Source organism: Perca fluviatilis, chromosome 6, assembly GCF_010015445.1.
Source record: "Perca fluviatilis chromosome 6, GENO_Pfluv_1.0, whole genome shotgun sequence".
Lineage (NCBI taxonomy): Eukaryota > Metazoa > Chordata > Actinopteri > Perciformes > Percidae > Perca > Perca fluviatilis.
Window position 1 is genome coordinate 38,116,559 of NC_053117.1, and position 17,399 is coordinate 38,133,957.

The 17,399-nt window shown below is 40.8% G+C and overlaps 1 protein-coding gene across 1 annotated transcript in view; it reads right to left on the reverse strand.

Moving 5' to 3' along the window:
- Positions 1–579: 579 nt before the first annotated feature.
- The window catches only part of slc25a37 (solute carrier family 25 member 37), a 42,155-nt gene continuing 25,335 nt past the window's right edge, over positions 580–17,399 (reverse strand). Inside the window, exons 2-4 of the mRNA XM_039804292.1 lie at positions 4,690–4,918; positions 3,031–3,087; positions 580–1,853 (exon numbers count right to left, since the gene is read on the reverse strand). Coding sequence (XP_039660226.1) covers positions 1,330–1,853; positions 3,031–3,087; positions 4,690–4,918 — 810 coding nt within the window. The 3' untranslated portion in view covers positions 580–1,329. The remainder of the gene's footprint in view (positions 1,854–3,030; positions 3,088–4,689; positions 4,919–17,399) is intronic.

Below are 17,399 nucleotides of genomic sequence, written 5' to 3' on the forward strand. Positions count from 1 at the left end.
GAAGGGTAATTGATGATGTGGGGGTATGGTGAAGGGTATGTGATGATGTGGGGGTATGGTGAAGGGTATGTGATGATGTGGGGGTATGGTGAAGGGTATGTGATGATGTGGGGGTATGGTGAAGGGTATGTGATGATGGGGGGTATGGTGAAGGGCATGTGATGATGTGGGGGTATGGTGAAGGGTATGTGATGATGGGGGGTATGGTGAAGGGTATGTGATGATGTGGGGGTATGGTGAAGGGTATGTGATGATGTGGGGGTATGGTGAAGGGTATGTGATGATGTGGGGGTATGGTGAAGGGTATGTGATGATGTGTGGGGTATGGTGAAGGGTATGTGATGATGTGGGGGTATGGTGAAGGGTATGTGATGATGTGGGGGGTATGGTGAAGGGTATGTGATGATGTGGGGGTATGGTGAAGGGTATGTGATGATGTGGGGGTATGGTGAAGGGTATGTGATGATGTGGGGGTATGGTGAAGGGTATGTGATGATGTGGGGGTATGGTGAAGGGTATGTGATGATGTGGGGGTATGGTGAAGGGTATGTGATGATGTGGGGGTATGGTGAAGGGTATGTGATGATGTGGGGGTATGGTGAAGGGTATGTGATGATGTGGGGGTATGGTGCTCTACCCACTGACCAACCCGGCCACCATTTGAAATACTCTCGACGAAGGTCCAGAGGGAGGGAAACGTTAGTTTCTTCAATAAATGGTGATGCTGTGGCAAGGGCAGAGTTGCTGGATCGTTCTTACTTACACAAACCAGAGGGCAAAAAGAGAGGAGAGGAGAGAAGCGAAAGCAGCATTAAATATTTACGAGGCACTTGGAAAGCGCAAGTGTTGCGTTCGCCGCGGAGTGAAAGAGGAATGGGTCGTAATGGGTTTTTCATAAATACACAATGAAATGAAAACAACCAGCATTGTGTTTCTTCCACGTCCGTAAAATACAAGCTAACAAAATAAATAAAAAGTTCCAATATTTAGAACGATAAGCGCCGTTCAACACAACTTCATTATACGCTCTCCGCATGTAGAAAAGAGAGGAAGGAGATGACAACCCTTCTACATTTATCTGTCCTTTTAAAAGATTAGTCATCTCTGTTGCATATCCTGGTTGTGCAATGTTACTCACCTTGATCACACACACACACGCACACATGTAGGTAAGTGAACAATAAGGAGAGGCGTTCCCTGCCACTCCTTTACAAAGAGAGACAATAGCGTTTGTTATTTCCTCAAACAGAAACACAGCGTCAGGTTCAAGCCTTCCTCCGTCAGTTCCAGTCGAGGCGTAGTTTGATTTCCCCAAACACCCTTTTCCATTTACGCCCGTCTCGCCTCCTGTTCCAGCCGCTGCTTCGTCAGGAAGTACTTGAAGAACTCGTACACCGACCAGGCGATGGCGGTGGAGGGCATCTGGTAAATAACGCGGGCTTGGGCCCCTCTGAAGAAAGCCGGCAAACCGCCGAGCCGGTACACGGTCCTGAAGGCGTTGGCCATTCCCGACAAGTGTCCGCTGACGTTCACCGAGTTGAGCGCCACGTTCTCTTGCGTGTTGAGCAGAGTCTTACAGACGTCGAGCGGCGTGGTTATCGCCGCGGAAATGGCTCCCGCGGCCGCCCCCGACACGATGTGGCTGCCGGGGTAGTAATGTCTGTGCGGGTTCAGCTGTTCCTGCATCAGCTCGTAGGTGATGAAGTGAACGGCCTGGAAGGGGATGTTCATGGTCAGCTGTGTGCTGTAGCTGCGGTAGAAGGCGCCGATTCCCTCGGTGCGCGTTACCGTTTTAAGGCAGTCCCAAAGCCCTCGATATGGCGAGTTGTACATCTGCATCCTCTGCTTCACCACTGAGCCATGGAAGGACACAAGTAGCCGTGTTAGCATGTTTCACCACATACATGTCATATTCGTTCGATACAATTTTATACTTGGGACTTAAAAAGGAGAAATCCAGCGGTCAGTGTAACGCTTATCAGTTAAATTTTCTAAGAAAATATCAAATTTTTCATTGTTTTCCCACCTTGACAAATTAAAAAATTGGATCTTTAACCGGTTTTCCCAATTTTCTGTTTTTATTCAGAGGATCAGAAATTGAGAAAATTACAAAATTGCATCTGAGCTCCAATTATTCAATACTGCAATGGTATTCTCTGTGCAAACCGTTAATTAGCTTATAAAGCTAGTCGTCGGCAGAGGTGTATAGTCCAGGTGCCAGAAAGTAAAAATCCTGCCATGTTTTTGGATCTGCCTCTACATCTAGAACAGGTGTTTTCACTAACGAGCTCATCTACCTGGGAGAGGAGCTGGTTTAGTGATGGTTGAGACAGCTGCTGGACAGGATTTCTACTTTCTGGCACCTGGACTATACACCTCTGGTCGTCGGGGCAGAGGGTAAAGTAAAAATAAATCACTACACCACTAACAAGGCTCAAAATAGCACCACACTTCCACGGTAGCATAATGAGGGTCCCTACATGTAAACCGTGCGTTATTAGCCAATTAGCGGTTTGCGATAAAACTGGTCACATTCGATTAGCATGAAAACATATCCCAGAGAACAGTCGAGTGCGTACGTGTGTTATTAACCCCTAGGTTCATTTTGCCGGATTTGTCCTTCGCGGTCAGGGTTCAAAATTAGCACCATTTTCCAGCCAAATGCTGGTAAAATATGCAAGTAGCCGGTAAATTTGCTTCACTCACCAGCCAAAAAAACAACGGTAATCTATTGTGTGGCTGGTAACATTTACATTTACTAGCCACGTGGCTGGTGGATGAAAAAGTTAATTTTGAACCCTGCTTAAGGTCAAAAACGAGAAGTGGCTCATTGATGTTTTTTTGGAGAACAATGGAGCTGTACGGCACAGAGGAATAAAGTCTATGAAGCACTGGATACACAGAGAATACTTAGCTAGCAGGATTTGTTGGTTGTGCTCCTCTCAAGGGATTTGTTGACAATAGTGAAATCATAGAATATAGTGAACTTTATTCTTTAAAAAAAGGCACAATGAAATCTCTTTTTCTTACCTTCAGCCGGGTTCATGACTGCATCGTGGAGAACCGTGGCCACGCTACCTGCTAAACCTGTTAAAACAAACACATGGTGTCAGGTCTGAACTTGTTAAAACAAACATGTCTTTTCAGGTCTGAATAAATGACGTAAAGTGTTTTATTATATCAAATGAATTTGTTTCAGATGAGCTTTTATTTTAGTAGAGGTTAGGGTAAATGTTTGGATTTTTCATATTTGGAATACGGTTTAATCTTTTCCATTGTAAACAGGATATGGCAATAAAATGACTTATCCTAACTACACTCCTCTGGGACTTTTATCTTAGCCTAGGGGTAAAAAAAAAAAAAAGCCGTTAGTATGACGATCAAGTGATTTTTGTTGAGACGTGGAAATCATAGACTGTTAAAAATAATGGAGGGAGCTTCCAGGTCTGAAAAGTGATCCAATGCTGAAGCTCCTTAAAGCTGCATTCTGTTTCATCTATTCCATTCCTGGAGTCAGCTGGGAACTTAAGGGAAAGTCCGCCCATCGACCACCAGCTCTGCGTAGGCTACCACACATACAGTACGTACGTGCTGACCAACGGCGCCAGTACCCAGAGGTCCGCGTTTACCGCCAGCAAAACTCCGTTGGATGACTCGCTTCACAAGGGTTTAGAATCGGCAACTTTCCCTCTTTAGCGTTTAGCTTAGCTTAGCACCACTGCAACCACAAACAACACTGGCTTAGACGTGTCCTCCACCCTCTCGTAAGGCTTCAAACAACCAAGATGGCGACGGCCAAATTGCCAAACTCAAGGCTTCAAAATCAGCAGTCCACAATCCGGCTGCTACGTAGGCCTGGAACAATTCCAAATTTTGCTCAGAAATAATTGCGATTAACAATATAATAATAGTATAATTTTTATTATTTATATTTTACTTTTTTAAACAAATTAAAGTTTAAATGAATCCCAGGATACATCTTTTGTTTTTGAGAGAGATATCATCATCATCAAACTTTTATTACAGACTCAAGGTCCAAATCACCCAGAACAATACATAAATACATATCCATAAAACGCATGCATACACACCTACCTACACATGTAATAAATATAAAAACAAACAAATTGTAATCTCTGTTATATTAAACTTTAGTGAGATAGGAAAAAGTGCTTCAAATTTGGTTCAAAGACCCTTGGTTAGAGCTGTAGAGATAGATAGATAGATAGATAGATAGATAGATAGATAGATAGATAGATAATGCTTAAATGAACAGAAAAATTAAAAAAATAGAACATTTATTCCCGTCAATAAAAAACAAAGCATTAATTAATTTCTCTGGCTTTAGACGGCTACAGCCGAGGATGTTTGGAGTTGCTACGGCAACAAGTGACAGCGCACATATACTGAGAGGCTTATGCCTCCACGCAGAGGTTCAGGGTTCGAGTCCGACCTTTGACGATTTCCTGCATTTCTTCCCCCCTTCTCTTCACTTTCTCACCTATCATTTAAAAAGGCAGAAAAGCCCAAAAACATATCTAAAAATAAAAAAATAAAATATGCTTTAATTGCGGTTTTACAAAATAACGGTGATTATGTAAACAAGCTGCGGTTAGACAATTATTAACGGTTACAGGCCTACTGCTACAGTACGTCCATTATTTTTTACAGTGTATGGGATTTACGTACCATTGGCTAAATTGCTGTTGCCTCCACTATGCATGACGTCACCCAGTGAGCGTTTGACCCGTTCGTAGCAGGCGAAGTAGAGCGCGTGTGCGGGTCCCGCTCCCATCATGGTGATGTTGAGGCCCCTCAGGGGTCTGAGGAGCCCCTCCGTCTGCATGATCCTTTTCAGAGCCTGATACACACCCTTGTATTGTGCATTTGGGTCTGGCTGCAGGCTCTGCATCCTGGTCTGGAAAAAATGAAGACAGATAGTTAAGCCATTGTTTATCATTTGCTATCAAGTACTAAAGCTGGGGCTGCGCATGACTGGGACTCCGAGTCAGGTCTGCAACTACTGTAATGGTTATTTTCATTGTCGATTATTTTCTGGATTAATGGATTAGTTGTTTGGTCTCTTAAATGTCAGAAAATTGTGGATCAGTGTTTCCCAAAAAGCCCAAGATAACATCCTCAAATGTCTTGTTTTGTCCACAACTCAAAGATATTCAGTTTACTGTCACAGAGGAGAGAAGACACTAGAAACATATTCACATTTAAGATGCTGGAATCAGAGAATTTTGTACTTTTTTTTTTCATAAAAAAAATATAACTTGAACCGATTAATCTTATCAAAATAGTTGCCGATTATTTAATAGTTGACAGCTAATCAATTCATCTTTGCAGCTCATGTGCAAATAATGTGTCCAACATTCACATCTCGCTTTCACAGACCAACAAACAAGTAATGTTAGATTTCTTTTAACATAAACACAATATTTCCCAATATAACTAACTTCATTATAGCCGTTTAAGCTTTACTATAACTAAATGTAATGTAAACTTATATGTTCTTTCTATAAACTTTGAGTATTAGGCATTTGGTTACTGAAGACAAACCTATTTCAGATTGTAATTGCATGAGATGTTTTATGATCAGGAATTTAGAAAGTTATCACTAAAAAAAGAGCACAGTCCAAGGATGCAGTTTGAACTGTCTGCGGGTTGCTTCGTACCCAGCTTAATTTATCCTTCACATTATCTCTAGAGACAATCAGTCCGTTGACCTGAATATAAAGAAAAAACACACTTTTGTCTCAGCCTTCAACAGAACAATGTGATCTGTAGTGCATTAAATGTAATCACGCAAACTTAAAAAACGGTGCTACCAAGTTCTGTGTGCCCCAAGATCCCAAATCTGTATCAAGCGGATATGTAATTGATATTTTATTGTTAAGCTGGAGGAAGGAAACCCATGGGAACACGCTGGGGAAGATAGACTCGGCCTGTCTCCTGAGCCAGCGTCACATCTCTTTGCAAATAAAAACATGCTTTGTGGTGTCCTGATAACTTGGCATCGTTGAGTAAAACAAAGAGCTGCCACACAAGAGACGCACATCACCGCTGCCAAGTACCTACTTACTGTCAGAACAATGTGACGCCCATAGAAATAAAATAGACAGAAAGCCCATTTCCATACAAATCAACTTAGCAGATTGGTCAGAGCAGCAGACATTTTTATGTGTACCATTAACCATGGTATCGTATAAACTTCCGATAATATGCCGACTTACAGCAAGTCGCAGAGCTGAGGCTTTGCAGTAATGGACAAACGAGCAGTGGAGTTGAGCTGCTGCTGGGTCTAACGTTAGCGGTCTGCTGACCCACTGCTGCTGGGTCTAACGTTAGAGGTCCTCTGACCCACTGCTGCTGGGTCTAACGTTAGCGGTCCTCTGACCCACTGCTGCTGGGTCTAACGTTAGAGGTCCTCTGACCCACTGCTGCTGGGTCTAACGTTAGCGGTCCTCTGACCCACTGCTGCTGGGTCTAACGTTAGCGGTCCTCTGACCCACTGCTGCTGGGTCTAACGTTAGCGGTCTGCTGACCCACTGACCCACTGCTGCTGGGTCTAACGTTAGCGGTCCTCTGACCCACTGCTGCTGGGTCTAACGTTAGCGGTCTGCTGACCCACTGACCCACTGCTGCTGGGTCTAACGTTAGCGGTCCTCTGACCCACTGCTGCTGGGTCTAACGTTAGCGGTCTGCTGACCCACTGCTGCTGGGTCTAACGTTAGCGGTCTGCTGACCCACTGCTGCTGGGTCTAACGTTAGCGGTCTGCTGACCCACTTCTGCTGGGTCTAACGTTAGTGGTCCTCTGACCCACTGCTGCTGGGTCTAACGTTAGCGGTCCGCTGCTGGGTCTAACGTTAGCGGTCCGCTGCTGGGTCTAACGTTAGCGGTCTGCTGACCCACTGCTGCTGGGTCTAACGTTAGCGGTCTGCTGACCCACTTCTGCTGGGTCTAACGTTAGCGGTCTGCTGACTTACTGCTGCTGGGTCTAACGTTAGCGGTCTGCTGACCCACTGCTGCTGGGTCTAACGTTAGCGGTCTGCTGACTTACTGCTGCTGGGTCTAACGTAGGGTTGTGCCGATAGACGATATCATCGTCCATCGTGATGGTTGACCGGCATCACGATGGAGAGCCACCATCGTGATGCCACGCCCCCCACCCTGTCAGACAAATGTCTGTAGTTAAGTGAAAGTAGGTCAAGTTGTTATTTACTGCCCCTACCAGCGCCAGCATTTAATACGGTCTATTTACAGAGGGCATTTAAATGTATGTCAGATTGTTTCTATGTTAATTGTTAGCCCACATGTAAAATATCATCGTCCATCACGACGTTTTACTGTAAACATCGTCAACTGCCAATTTAGGGGACATTGACCAACCCTAGTCTAACATTAGTGGTTCTCTGACCCACTGCTGCTGGGTCTAGCTGTCCCTCCTCACTCCCTGCAGCTCCGAGAACATCTCCTGAGCTGCTTCGGTGCCTCTCCTCCCAGCGAGTCGCGAGACAGTTTACAGCCCCACTGACGCGTATTGTCACTATGACAACTAACAACAATCGCCATGTTGTTGTGTATCGGTCAAATGACCACAGGAAACCGTTCAATGGCCTTTCTATCCATTTTATTTGCTCAGAATAGAGCTGCAAAGACTAATCAAAATGGTGATTGCTGCATAATATGTATTAGGGCTGCAACTAACTATATTTATTTACTAATTATTGTTATTTCTGATTTTTTTCTCGATTAATCAATTATTTGTTTGGTCTATAAAATGTCAGAAAATGGTGAAAAATGTCGATCCTAGTTTCTCAAAGTCCAAGGTGACGTCTTTAAATGTATTATTGTGTCCACAACTCAAAGATATTCAGTTTAAAATGTAAATCCACATATTTGAAAGGCTAAAAAATTACTTCAACAATTAATCGATTAATCTACTAACATTTGCAGCTCTGATATTAGGGTTTCTGCACGTTTCAACAAGTCAAATTTAAGACTTTTTTAGACCATTATGAATGAAATTTAAGACCTTTAACACAACATAAAAGTACGAAATGCAGAGTCACAAAATTACTAAATAAATGTATTCCAATTGAATAAAAGCGAAACCGAGTACTAATAGTCGGTAAATATATAGCAAATTATATTTGGACCAGCGAAAGAAAAAACTACAAGACAACAGAATAAAACCCATTATATAGCGCTACGGAAGCACTAGAGGCAGTCTTACATGTAAGACCTGTTTAAAATTATTTAAGACCTAGAACACAATACTTAAGGCCTAAAATTATTATTATTATTATTATTTTGAAATTTTAGACTTTTTAAGACTTTTTTAGACCCCGTGGAAACCCTGAATGTCCAATGTCTATTTGAACATGTGACGATGTGATAGGATACTGTAGCTAGCGTTTTATCCATGATTTATTTGCAAATAAACATTTCGAACATAATGTGAAACCGGTAATAATACTTCGAGCAAACACGAGCAAAAGTCTGCATGAAGACGTCATCAATGTCACCGTCCAACGATGGTTACAAAACCATTTTAGCATACTATAAAAGGAAACCCCTCCACCATCTACAGTGCACATCTTCAGCCGTCCCGCCTCTGTGGCGGTTTACTAATCAACCCTTCGGCAGACACACACCCTTTACTGCGCCGGGCGGACTCAAAATGTGCACAACAGCGATAAGATCCCCTCCTTCCATTATCACGGGCTACTCCCCGAATCCTGCTGCGTCTCCGTCTTTACTGCCAGGTTGAAACATACCGGTTGATTGTTACGACTACCCAAGGGCGTAACTTTGGGTTCAACATTTGGGGGTGTGGGTTGAGATCTCCAACTCCAAGATCTCCAATCTCTTTTATTTTTTAAAAAGGCAGCAAATGCCTCGAAAAAACGGTCAAAAATGAGACAAAAACGTTGAAAAAAGCAGCAAAAACATTGAAAAGGAACAGAAGAACTTCGGAAAAAGTTCAGTTTTGAATATTGGGGGAGGTTGCAACCTCCAAAAATTCTACTGAAGTAGCAGGTTCAGTAAACTGTTTCCACTATTTTCTGGTCAATATTGGCAAGTAAGTATTAGTCTATGCAACCATCCGATACAACGTAATTTAGCCCCGAAATTTTTTTTATTTATGTTTATTTATGTTCCTTTGTTGTTATGACTGACTGTCAAACTAGATGTCAACTATTAAATTAATCGCCAACTATTTTGATAATCGATTAATCAGTTTGAGTCATTTTATTCTATATTAAAAAGAAATAAAGTTAAATATATAAAGAGTCAAAGTGGAAACAAAATCTAAGTGATTGAGAAAATCCGTGGCGATACGCAGCAGCCCGATTCTATGCTGTTCATTGCAACTGTCAGGAATAATAAAAAAAATAAAAAAAAGGATCAAATAGGAAATCGTGCTTAATTCTTACATCAGTTTAGATTCAAAGAAATTTCAAAACCGATTCTTTGTAACCTCGAGACAAGCACGGACCAAACTGAACGAGCTGGAAGGTTCTTGTGTAAACTTGGGACACCTCAAGAGGAAATGGCAGCAGTGGATTGTGTAATAAAAGAGGTTTCATTTGGAAAGACTATGACTCTGAAACAAAGAGCATATGAGGTCTTTTTTTCCCGTGCAGTTTGTTAATGAAGTTTGCCTGTGCCACGTCAGGATTACTGTGAGGGCAGGATTACTGTGAGGGCTACAGCACACAGCTGACCATGACACACCCAAATTATCAAAACAAAAAGTACATTGTTGGGGAAAAACAATAGCTGAGCAGAAGAGGAGGATTGTAGGGGCAAAGTTCACATTTTAAACCAACAGTTTGTGGATTTGCTTTTGCAGACATCGGCCAATTTTTTAACAAAGCTCAAAACTAACCAATCATTTAATTCAGTCACTGAACATGAACTTTAACAACAGGCTTTAACTTCAAGATGGCACTCATTAACAAACTAATTAATTGATTTGATTTTTGAACAACAGTCATATAACGTAAAAGGGATGTAAAGATGCATCGTGAACCGGTTAAAATGGAATGTGTAAAGATTACAATTGGTTGAGATAGAAAAATATGTCTTTAAAAAAGGTGCTCTAAGTGATGTCACACGTTTTTTACGCTACAACATGTTTTGTCACATACAGCAAGGAGGGAGGGGCGAGCTAGCCTCCGTTTTGTTTGACAATACCTCGGACGTCAACAAAAACTGCCGTCACCCAACATCACTTAGAGCACCTTTAAATAAATAAACTAAAAGAAGACGTAGTGACGTCTGAAGTCAAACAAGTGAAACGTAAGGTAGATTACGCTCTAGGACGTTAGTTAGTTAGTTCATTTATTTATTTGAAGAGGTGTTTTTCTATTTATTTAGTTATTTTGGATGTGGGATTTGTTTTAGAAGTCTAAAAACATCTGTTGTTTTGCAGTTATTTGTCTGCAGCTCATTGTGTAAAATAAAATAGTGATTATCGTGTACTCAAAATAGTGAATCGAGTGTATCGTTAAAATAACATGATTAAGTTAGGAGGGTGGCTGTCATTTCCTCTCTTTCCAGGAAATGAAACAAAACGCTCACATTTGGGCGAATGTGAAAATAAAGCTGACGGTGGCTCAGACTTGGCCTCGGGTTTGACTCCAGAGAGACTTTAGAGCTGCAGAGGTGTATCGATGAGTTAGGGCGCTCGGACTCGGTGCGATTCGGGGGGGTGAAGTTGCAACATTGTCTCCTCTGGTCTAAGAAAACAACACCAAATTTATATTTATAACGTCTTGGGTTTTATGGATCTGCTTTTAGTGTTTCTAATATTTTAGAAGAAGGCGAAGAATGTGAGCAGCTGATAGACAACATGTGAAGAGAGAGAGAGAGAGAGAGAGAGAGAGAGAGAGAGAGAGAGAGAGAGAGAGAGATGATGATGATGTCACACAGACAACCAGCGATGTGTGCGCAGAACAGCTTATGGATCTGAAAGTTACCGTCCCTTAAATCATATATAAGTCCGTAAATTGTGTGCAAGGTTGAAATAGCAGGCTAGTAAATGCTCTGTTGTTGGTTTACTAGCTGTATTTGGGTCGGATCTCGTTCCCACCTGAAGTGAACTGAACTCCATTTCACTTGGAACTCGAACCGAGACACCGGTTTTCAAGCGGACCAGAGTCGTCTAAGCTTTCACACCAGCCCAAACGAACCGGTCTATCCAATCAAACGCTCCAGGGTTTGTTTTAAACTGACCCAACGAGGCAGGTGTGAAAGCAACCTTAGTTAGACGCCAACTATTTTGATAATCGTTTATCGAGTCATTTTTTTTATTATAATATAAATAGTCAAAAAGTATCTGATGCCAGCTTGTTATATGTGAATTTTTTCTAGTTTCTTCTAGGGGTGGGAATCACCAGAGGCCTTACGATACGATATCACCACGATACGATATTATTGCAATTTTAAACATACTGCAATATTCTGCGATATATTGCAATTCATTAACTTTTTTCCCAACTTCAAATTTTTCCCAATTTCAAATGATGTCCCCAAAAGGAAACTTTGTCAACATCTGTTTTATCTATAAAGATACATTTCTCTGTTTGTTCATCTCACTTCAATTGTATTGCTGCAAAATCTGATTGTCAAGCAGACAAACTGACCAACACATATCATAAAAGATCGATACTTGGCGTCTGTGTATCGATACAGTATTGCCAAGGAAAATATTGCGATACTATGCTGTATCGATTTTTTCCCCCCACCCCTATGTGACAGTAAACTGAATATCTTTGAGTTGTGGTCAAAACAAGACATTTGAGGACATCATCTTGGGCTTTTTGTTACCATTTTCTGACAGTTTATATAGACCAAACGACTAATTGATTAATCGAGAAAATAATCTGCAATGATCGCTTAGTTGCAGTGCTTCTCTGTCAATCCTGATTGACACACTGACATCAACACTAACCCACATTGTTCACCATTTTCTTACATTTTAGAGACTAAACACCCAATCCATCCATCCAGAAAATAATCGACAGATTAATCAACAATGCAAATAATCATTAAAGTTAGTTGCAGTACTAGTTTAATATGCTCACCCACTTCCAAGAGCCCAATGTGACAACCAACTGTCAATCCCAAAGATATTCAGTTTGCAATTTTAAAAAGAGCGTCCTCAATGTCTTTTTCCACAACTAAAAGATATTCAGTTTACTGTCACAGAGGAGAGAAACTAGAACAATATTCACATTTAACAAGCTGTTTTAAGCTTTACTGTTCTTATTTGATGCCTTTTGTTGCTTTCTCTTTCTACTGTCGATTGGTCTCATTTTTTAACACTCACTCTTGTGAAAACACTGACTTTGTTCTGTAAGGTGCCAACTTATATTAGATAAACTTATTATTATTTTTCTGGGTAACTCATGTCGTTACACTGTATGAAAAAAAAATAGCCTGAGTTAGCATGGAAACGTGGTTGCAACAACTAGTTAACTGATTAAAAGAGAGCTTTGCTGTAACCTTGCTGGAAATGTGACTTTGGGTAAATAAAGGTGACACTGGACGTTCAGTAGCTATGTTAGCAAAGTTAGGTTACACTGAAGGAACTACGAGGAATAGTAAAACAGTTGCTCAGTTTATTAAATTTGAAAACAAAAGACTTTAACAATCTTAATAAAATGTGTTTGCATGCTTCAGATATGAGGCTGGTAATTCCAATAGTGCTGTACCTAGTTGTGGGATTGTAGAGAGTACTTAGTGGCAAAAGATTATGTTCGAAAAGTGATTACAATTTAGATTTCCAATTAGTTATTTTTTCCTAGACAGCTTTTGCAAAGGGTGTGTCAATCGGTTCTTCACATGGGAGCAACTGCCTGCCAAGCTCCTTCCCTATAAGCACCTCTGAGGATCCTTGATAGATGCTGCACTAGGTTTACCGGGAACCCTGCCAGAGTTAGTGTTGTCCCATGAGTTGCTCTCATAGCCTGGACCTCCTCGATTGCTCCTACTTTCTTATATTTTGATGAACCTTAGACAAAGAAGTAAGGCCAATCCAATATAAAATTGCTTGCAAGTTAAAGATTAAAAATCTAAAATGATAGGTGTCTGGACAGTAGTAACTAGGTGGTTCTATATTATTAGTGCTAATAATAATAATAATAATAATGGTAAGTCATTTAGACTGAAAAACTTGTAAAAAGTGTGGATTTGGTACAAAGGTACTAGATGGCAACTAGGTGGTTGCTAATGTTACTATCATAACCACCTAGACTACTCAATAGAGACATATATGTTTAATACTCCCCACCAGAGAGAATATCTTTCAGCCTTCCATGGAAGCTTGTATTTGGATGAAGGTGCCTCATCTTCAATTTTGTCTGCTGGCAAGCCAAACATTCCTAAAGCACGCGTGTGGTGATATTTACTACCAACAATATATAGAACTTAGAACCTAAGTTTTTCATAAGTTGTGGAGCAGCTACTTTTATGATGACTAAAGGTAGTGATAGTGAGGAATCAGCAGATGATTAGACTGTGGGATTCTACACTCAAACTAACAATATGCAAATGTTATGATTTGCGCAACATTTTTATTAACAAGTCAAATATCAAAATGTCAGTTTTAGACTATCTACAGTCTGTAAGGTAAGCTAACACAGGTATGTTGGATATAACTTTAGTTTAGTGTCAGGATTCCAGTCTTCCCATTCTTCCTGCTGATTACTCATGTTTCAGTTGTTTTGCTAGCAGAGGAATAAAGGGAAAACATGACACAATACAAGTAAGCGGGAGGCAGAGTGCTATTCCCCGGTGGCGGGACTCTTTCGTGTCTCTATGTATGGAGAAAAAATAAAAGCTTTTCTTTTGTCTGGTCACATTTTACTTAAAAAGTTAAAATTCATTGATGATGTAATATTTGTTGGTCTTTTTCCTATATCTAGAAAAAGAACTGAGTTTGTAGGCCAAAGGCATCTCTCCTTTCTCAATCTCCATATTGCACTTGGCCTATTGTTGATTTTGATAATATTTTTTTTGATTAATTTTTTCCTTAGGAGTCCCTAACAACTACTTGCAAAAACCAAGCAATGCTCTACCTGGTTACGGTATTGCACTTCCTTTTTCGATCTGGCTGCAAGTAAGTACGGTTTCATTTCCTGCGGCAAAATCACTTTATATCCCCTACTCACTTAAAATAAAAGAACATTTGTACTAGCTACCAGATCCCTTTTAGTTAAGCTCACTGCAAATTCCACAATTACCTTTATGTCTTTGTAAATCATTGTCAAAACCAATTTTAACGTTAATCTTAGATTGCTATACCTATGTGAGTACTGACGAAAAAAAAAAAAAATGGTCCAAATCGATGCTAGCTGCAGACTGCTGACAGCTAATGCCAGAGCTCCCACTCAGCTAAAACATCAGTTTGGCGTAAAGATAAAGAGATGCCTTTGTGCTCTTAACAGACACAAAATGCAATTAAAATGTTTGTACAGCCTGAACCGGGCCCTTACATGACAACTAGATGCATTTGTGTTCAGCCCGGCTTCTGTAATAATCATCACAAAGTAGTTCCCTGTGTATTTGTAGCATTTATATCCATTTTGTGTGTGATCATCTAGTTTGTTGTGAGGTCTTGTCTGTGTTGATTGTGGTTTCCTTAGCGGGCTAGAGGGCCGACCCCGTCCCAACTTCTCCTTCCTGCCTCCCTCATGGCTTACCGTGGCGACAACAATCCAGTGGCCCCGCTGGTCTGGTGGAGGCCTTCCAGAAGACCATTCAAGCCTTTGCTTTGATAAAATTTATATTTTATTTCCCCCCTCAAAAATAGGTAATTGAGCACTGTAGTGGCTTATCTATTAGTGATATGTTACTACATGGAAGCGGGCCAAATAATGCCCTGTTTCTTGTACAGTATAAGCGTTACTGAAGGCTAGCTCAGCTCCATGGTTACATTACTCAAGCTTCTTCCTTTGTGAACACCTCAGCTCTTCACTCTTCACCACCACGGCCTCCTCAAGCCTGCACCTGTTTTACCTTTTCCTGCTACAACTGAATTCAAAGCGGGACTTCCAGCGTCTGTAACACTATTTTACTGTACAAGGCATACATAATTTGGTCTGTTTCCATGTAGTTACATAGTCACTAATATGGTCACTAAATCACTACAATACATTTACAGTACTACTACTACATTTTGAGGTGGGAAATAAAAATTTGTAGCGAAGGCGAATGGTCTTCTGGAGGACATCCACCAGACCAGCGGTTGCTTTCGTTGGATTGTTGTCGACCGCGGTAAGCCAGGGGGCCGGCAGGAAGCAGAAGCAGGGGCGCCCGGCGGGCCACTCCTAGGCTAAAACCACAACAATCAACACTGGCAAGACTCCAACTCACCAGCATCCAAATGGATATATATACTACAAATACACACAAACTGCTAGCGTGATGATTATGACCGGAACCTGGCTGAACACCCTCACTCATCCCAGGCGGCCGCTAGCAGCTATCAGGGGTAGGTGAATTTAAACAATGGCTAAGGTTGCTAAATGCATCTTGTTGTCATGTAGGACCCTGTTCATGTTGTACAGATGTTTTAATTGCATTTGTGTCTGTTAGAGGCACAAAGGCACTCTTTATCTTATGCCCCCAAAACTGCCCGTTTTGGCGGTGAGAGCTCTAAGGTTAGCTGTATTAGCTCGTGCTGCTAGCACCGAATAGGCTCATTTTTTTGCTATGGCGGTGCTCCATACAGTAGGTATAGCAAGAATATTGTAAAAATTGCCAGGAGTTCTCCTTTAATACTATTGATTACAGAAAAATGCCATATCACATTTCAAATACCAAATTTAAGTACGGAGGAGAAGGCCGAAATCCATCATTAGTGGTAGGTAGATTTGTATATTATTCTGAAAATGACTCCAGAAAAGTATTAATTCTAGAGTTTAAAGATGTTTTGGTGTGATTGAGCTAGAGTTTAAACAGCTTACAATTTTACAATAGCTCGCGACCACTTAGTGCTGTGGAACCCGATTTACCAGGTCCGTCGGACTTAACAGGTTAAAAACCCTACAATTTCCCCCACTACTGTTATTGTCAGACCAAGTTGTGCATTTGGATTGTATGTGAACTCACATCTCCACTTTCTGCTGTCTTGAGTTCAGGAACACTTCATGTCCTCCTTTTTCAGGGGCTGGAACTTAGTTCAAGGATCACTGTAGAGTCAGAAGAGCTCTGGTCCATTTCCTGGGGATTAAATACAAAGCAAACCAATTATTGTTGTTAGGTTAAAAAAATGATATGCCATTTACTTATTGATAATTGTTCTGTTAAAACTAATTTATTTTAGAATTCCTCTCCCACTACATTCCATATTAGTATTACTATGCACCACATCTAGCGTACCTAGTATAACCTGCTAAACTGACTGACTCTACTCTACCTTTTGGTGACCTTTTAAAGGTGTAATCTTTGACACTGATGATGATGATGATGGATAAAGCCTAACAAGCATTTTTTTTTCCAGATTAACCTAATGATGAAAATGTGACATATTATAGTGGGATTCATGTAGGCTTATTGCTTGGATTATGTACAACACTGTGATTTTTATAAAACAAAATTATAATACAATGACTTACACAAAGCAAAACCTTACTTGGAAAAAATAAGACCGCAACTCAGGCTAAATACTGGATTATCCTACAATAGCCCACTTAAGCCAGTCATGATGCCATGTTGTTCAATAAAAACATGATGCAGAGAGGGAAGAGATTGCTAGGTGTGTTTGCTTGAAAAGTAGGAAGTTTACATTGGCATGACAGAAAGGTAGGCTGTTTGATTTGTGTTGCAGGCTAGTTGACTTACTGATGAGTTTAAGCAGCGCATAATGAACCGATAACTTGTGGGGGGGCTATGGCAGAATGCTGTGACTGAATAAATACAGTTGCTAAGCATAATAAAACATAATGCTAATGTTACTAGCTACAGCTCTTCTTATGGTGCTGTCCCAGGTTTCTTCCTAAGGGGGAGTTTTTCCTCGCATCACTGTCGAACTGCTTGCTCTTGGGGGAAGTTGTTGGGGCTTTGTAGAAGTTATAGAGTGTGGTCTAGATCTACTCTATCTGTAAAGTGTCTCGAGATAACTCTTGTTATGATTTGATACTATAAATAAAAATTGAATTGAATTATGATGCTGCTGAACTTTTCTCATAAACTTGAGCTGATGATCACATTATTACTGAGGGTGCAGTTATAGGCAGTCATTACAGGTAGCTGTTGGTCTGTTTACATTTTCCCATTAAAAATACATACACGGAAAACAACATTGTAAACAAATAGCTAATGTTTCTGCTGCACTAATTTATGACTATGAAGGTAAATGCAAACGCGGTTGCAAAAG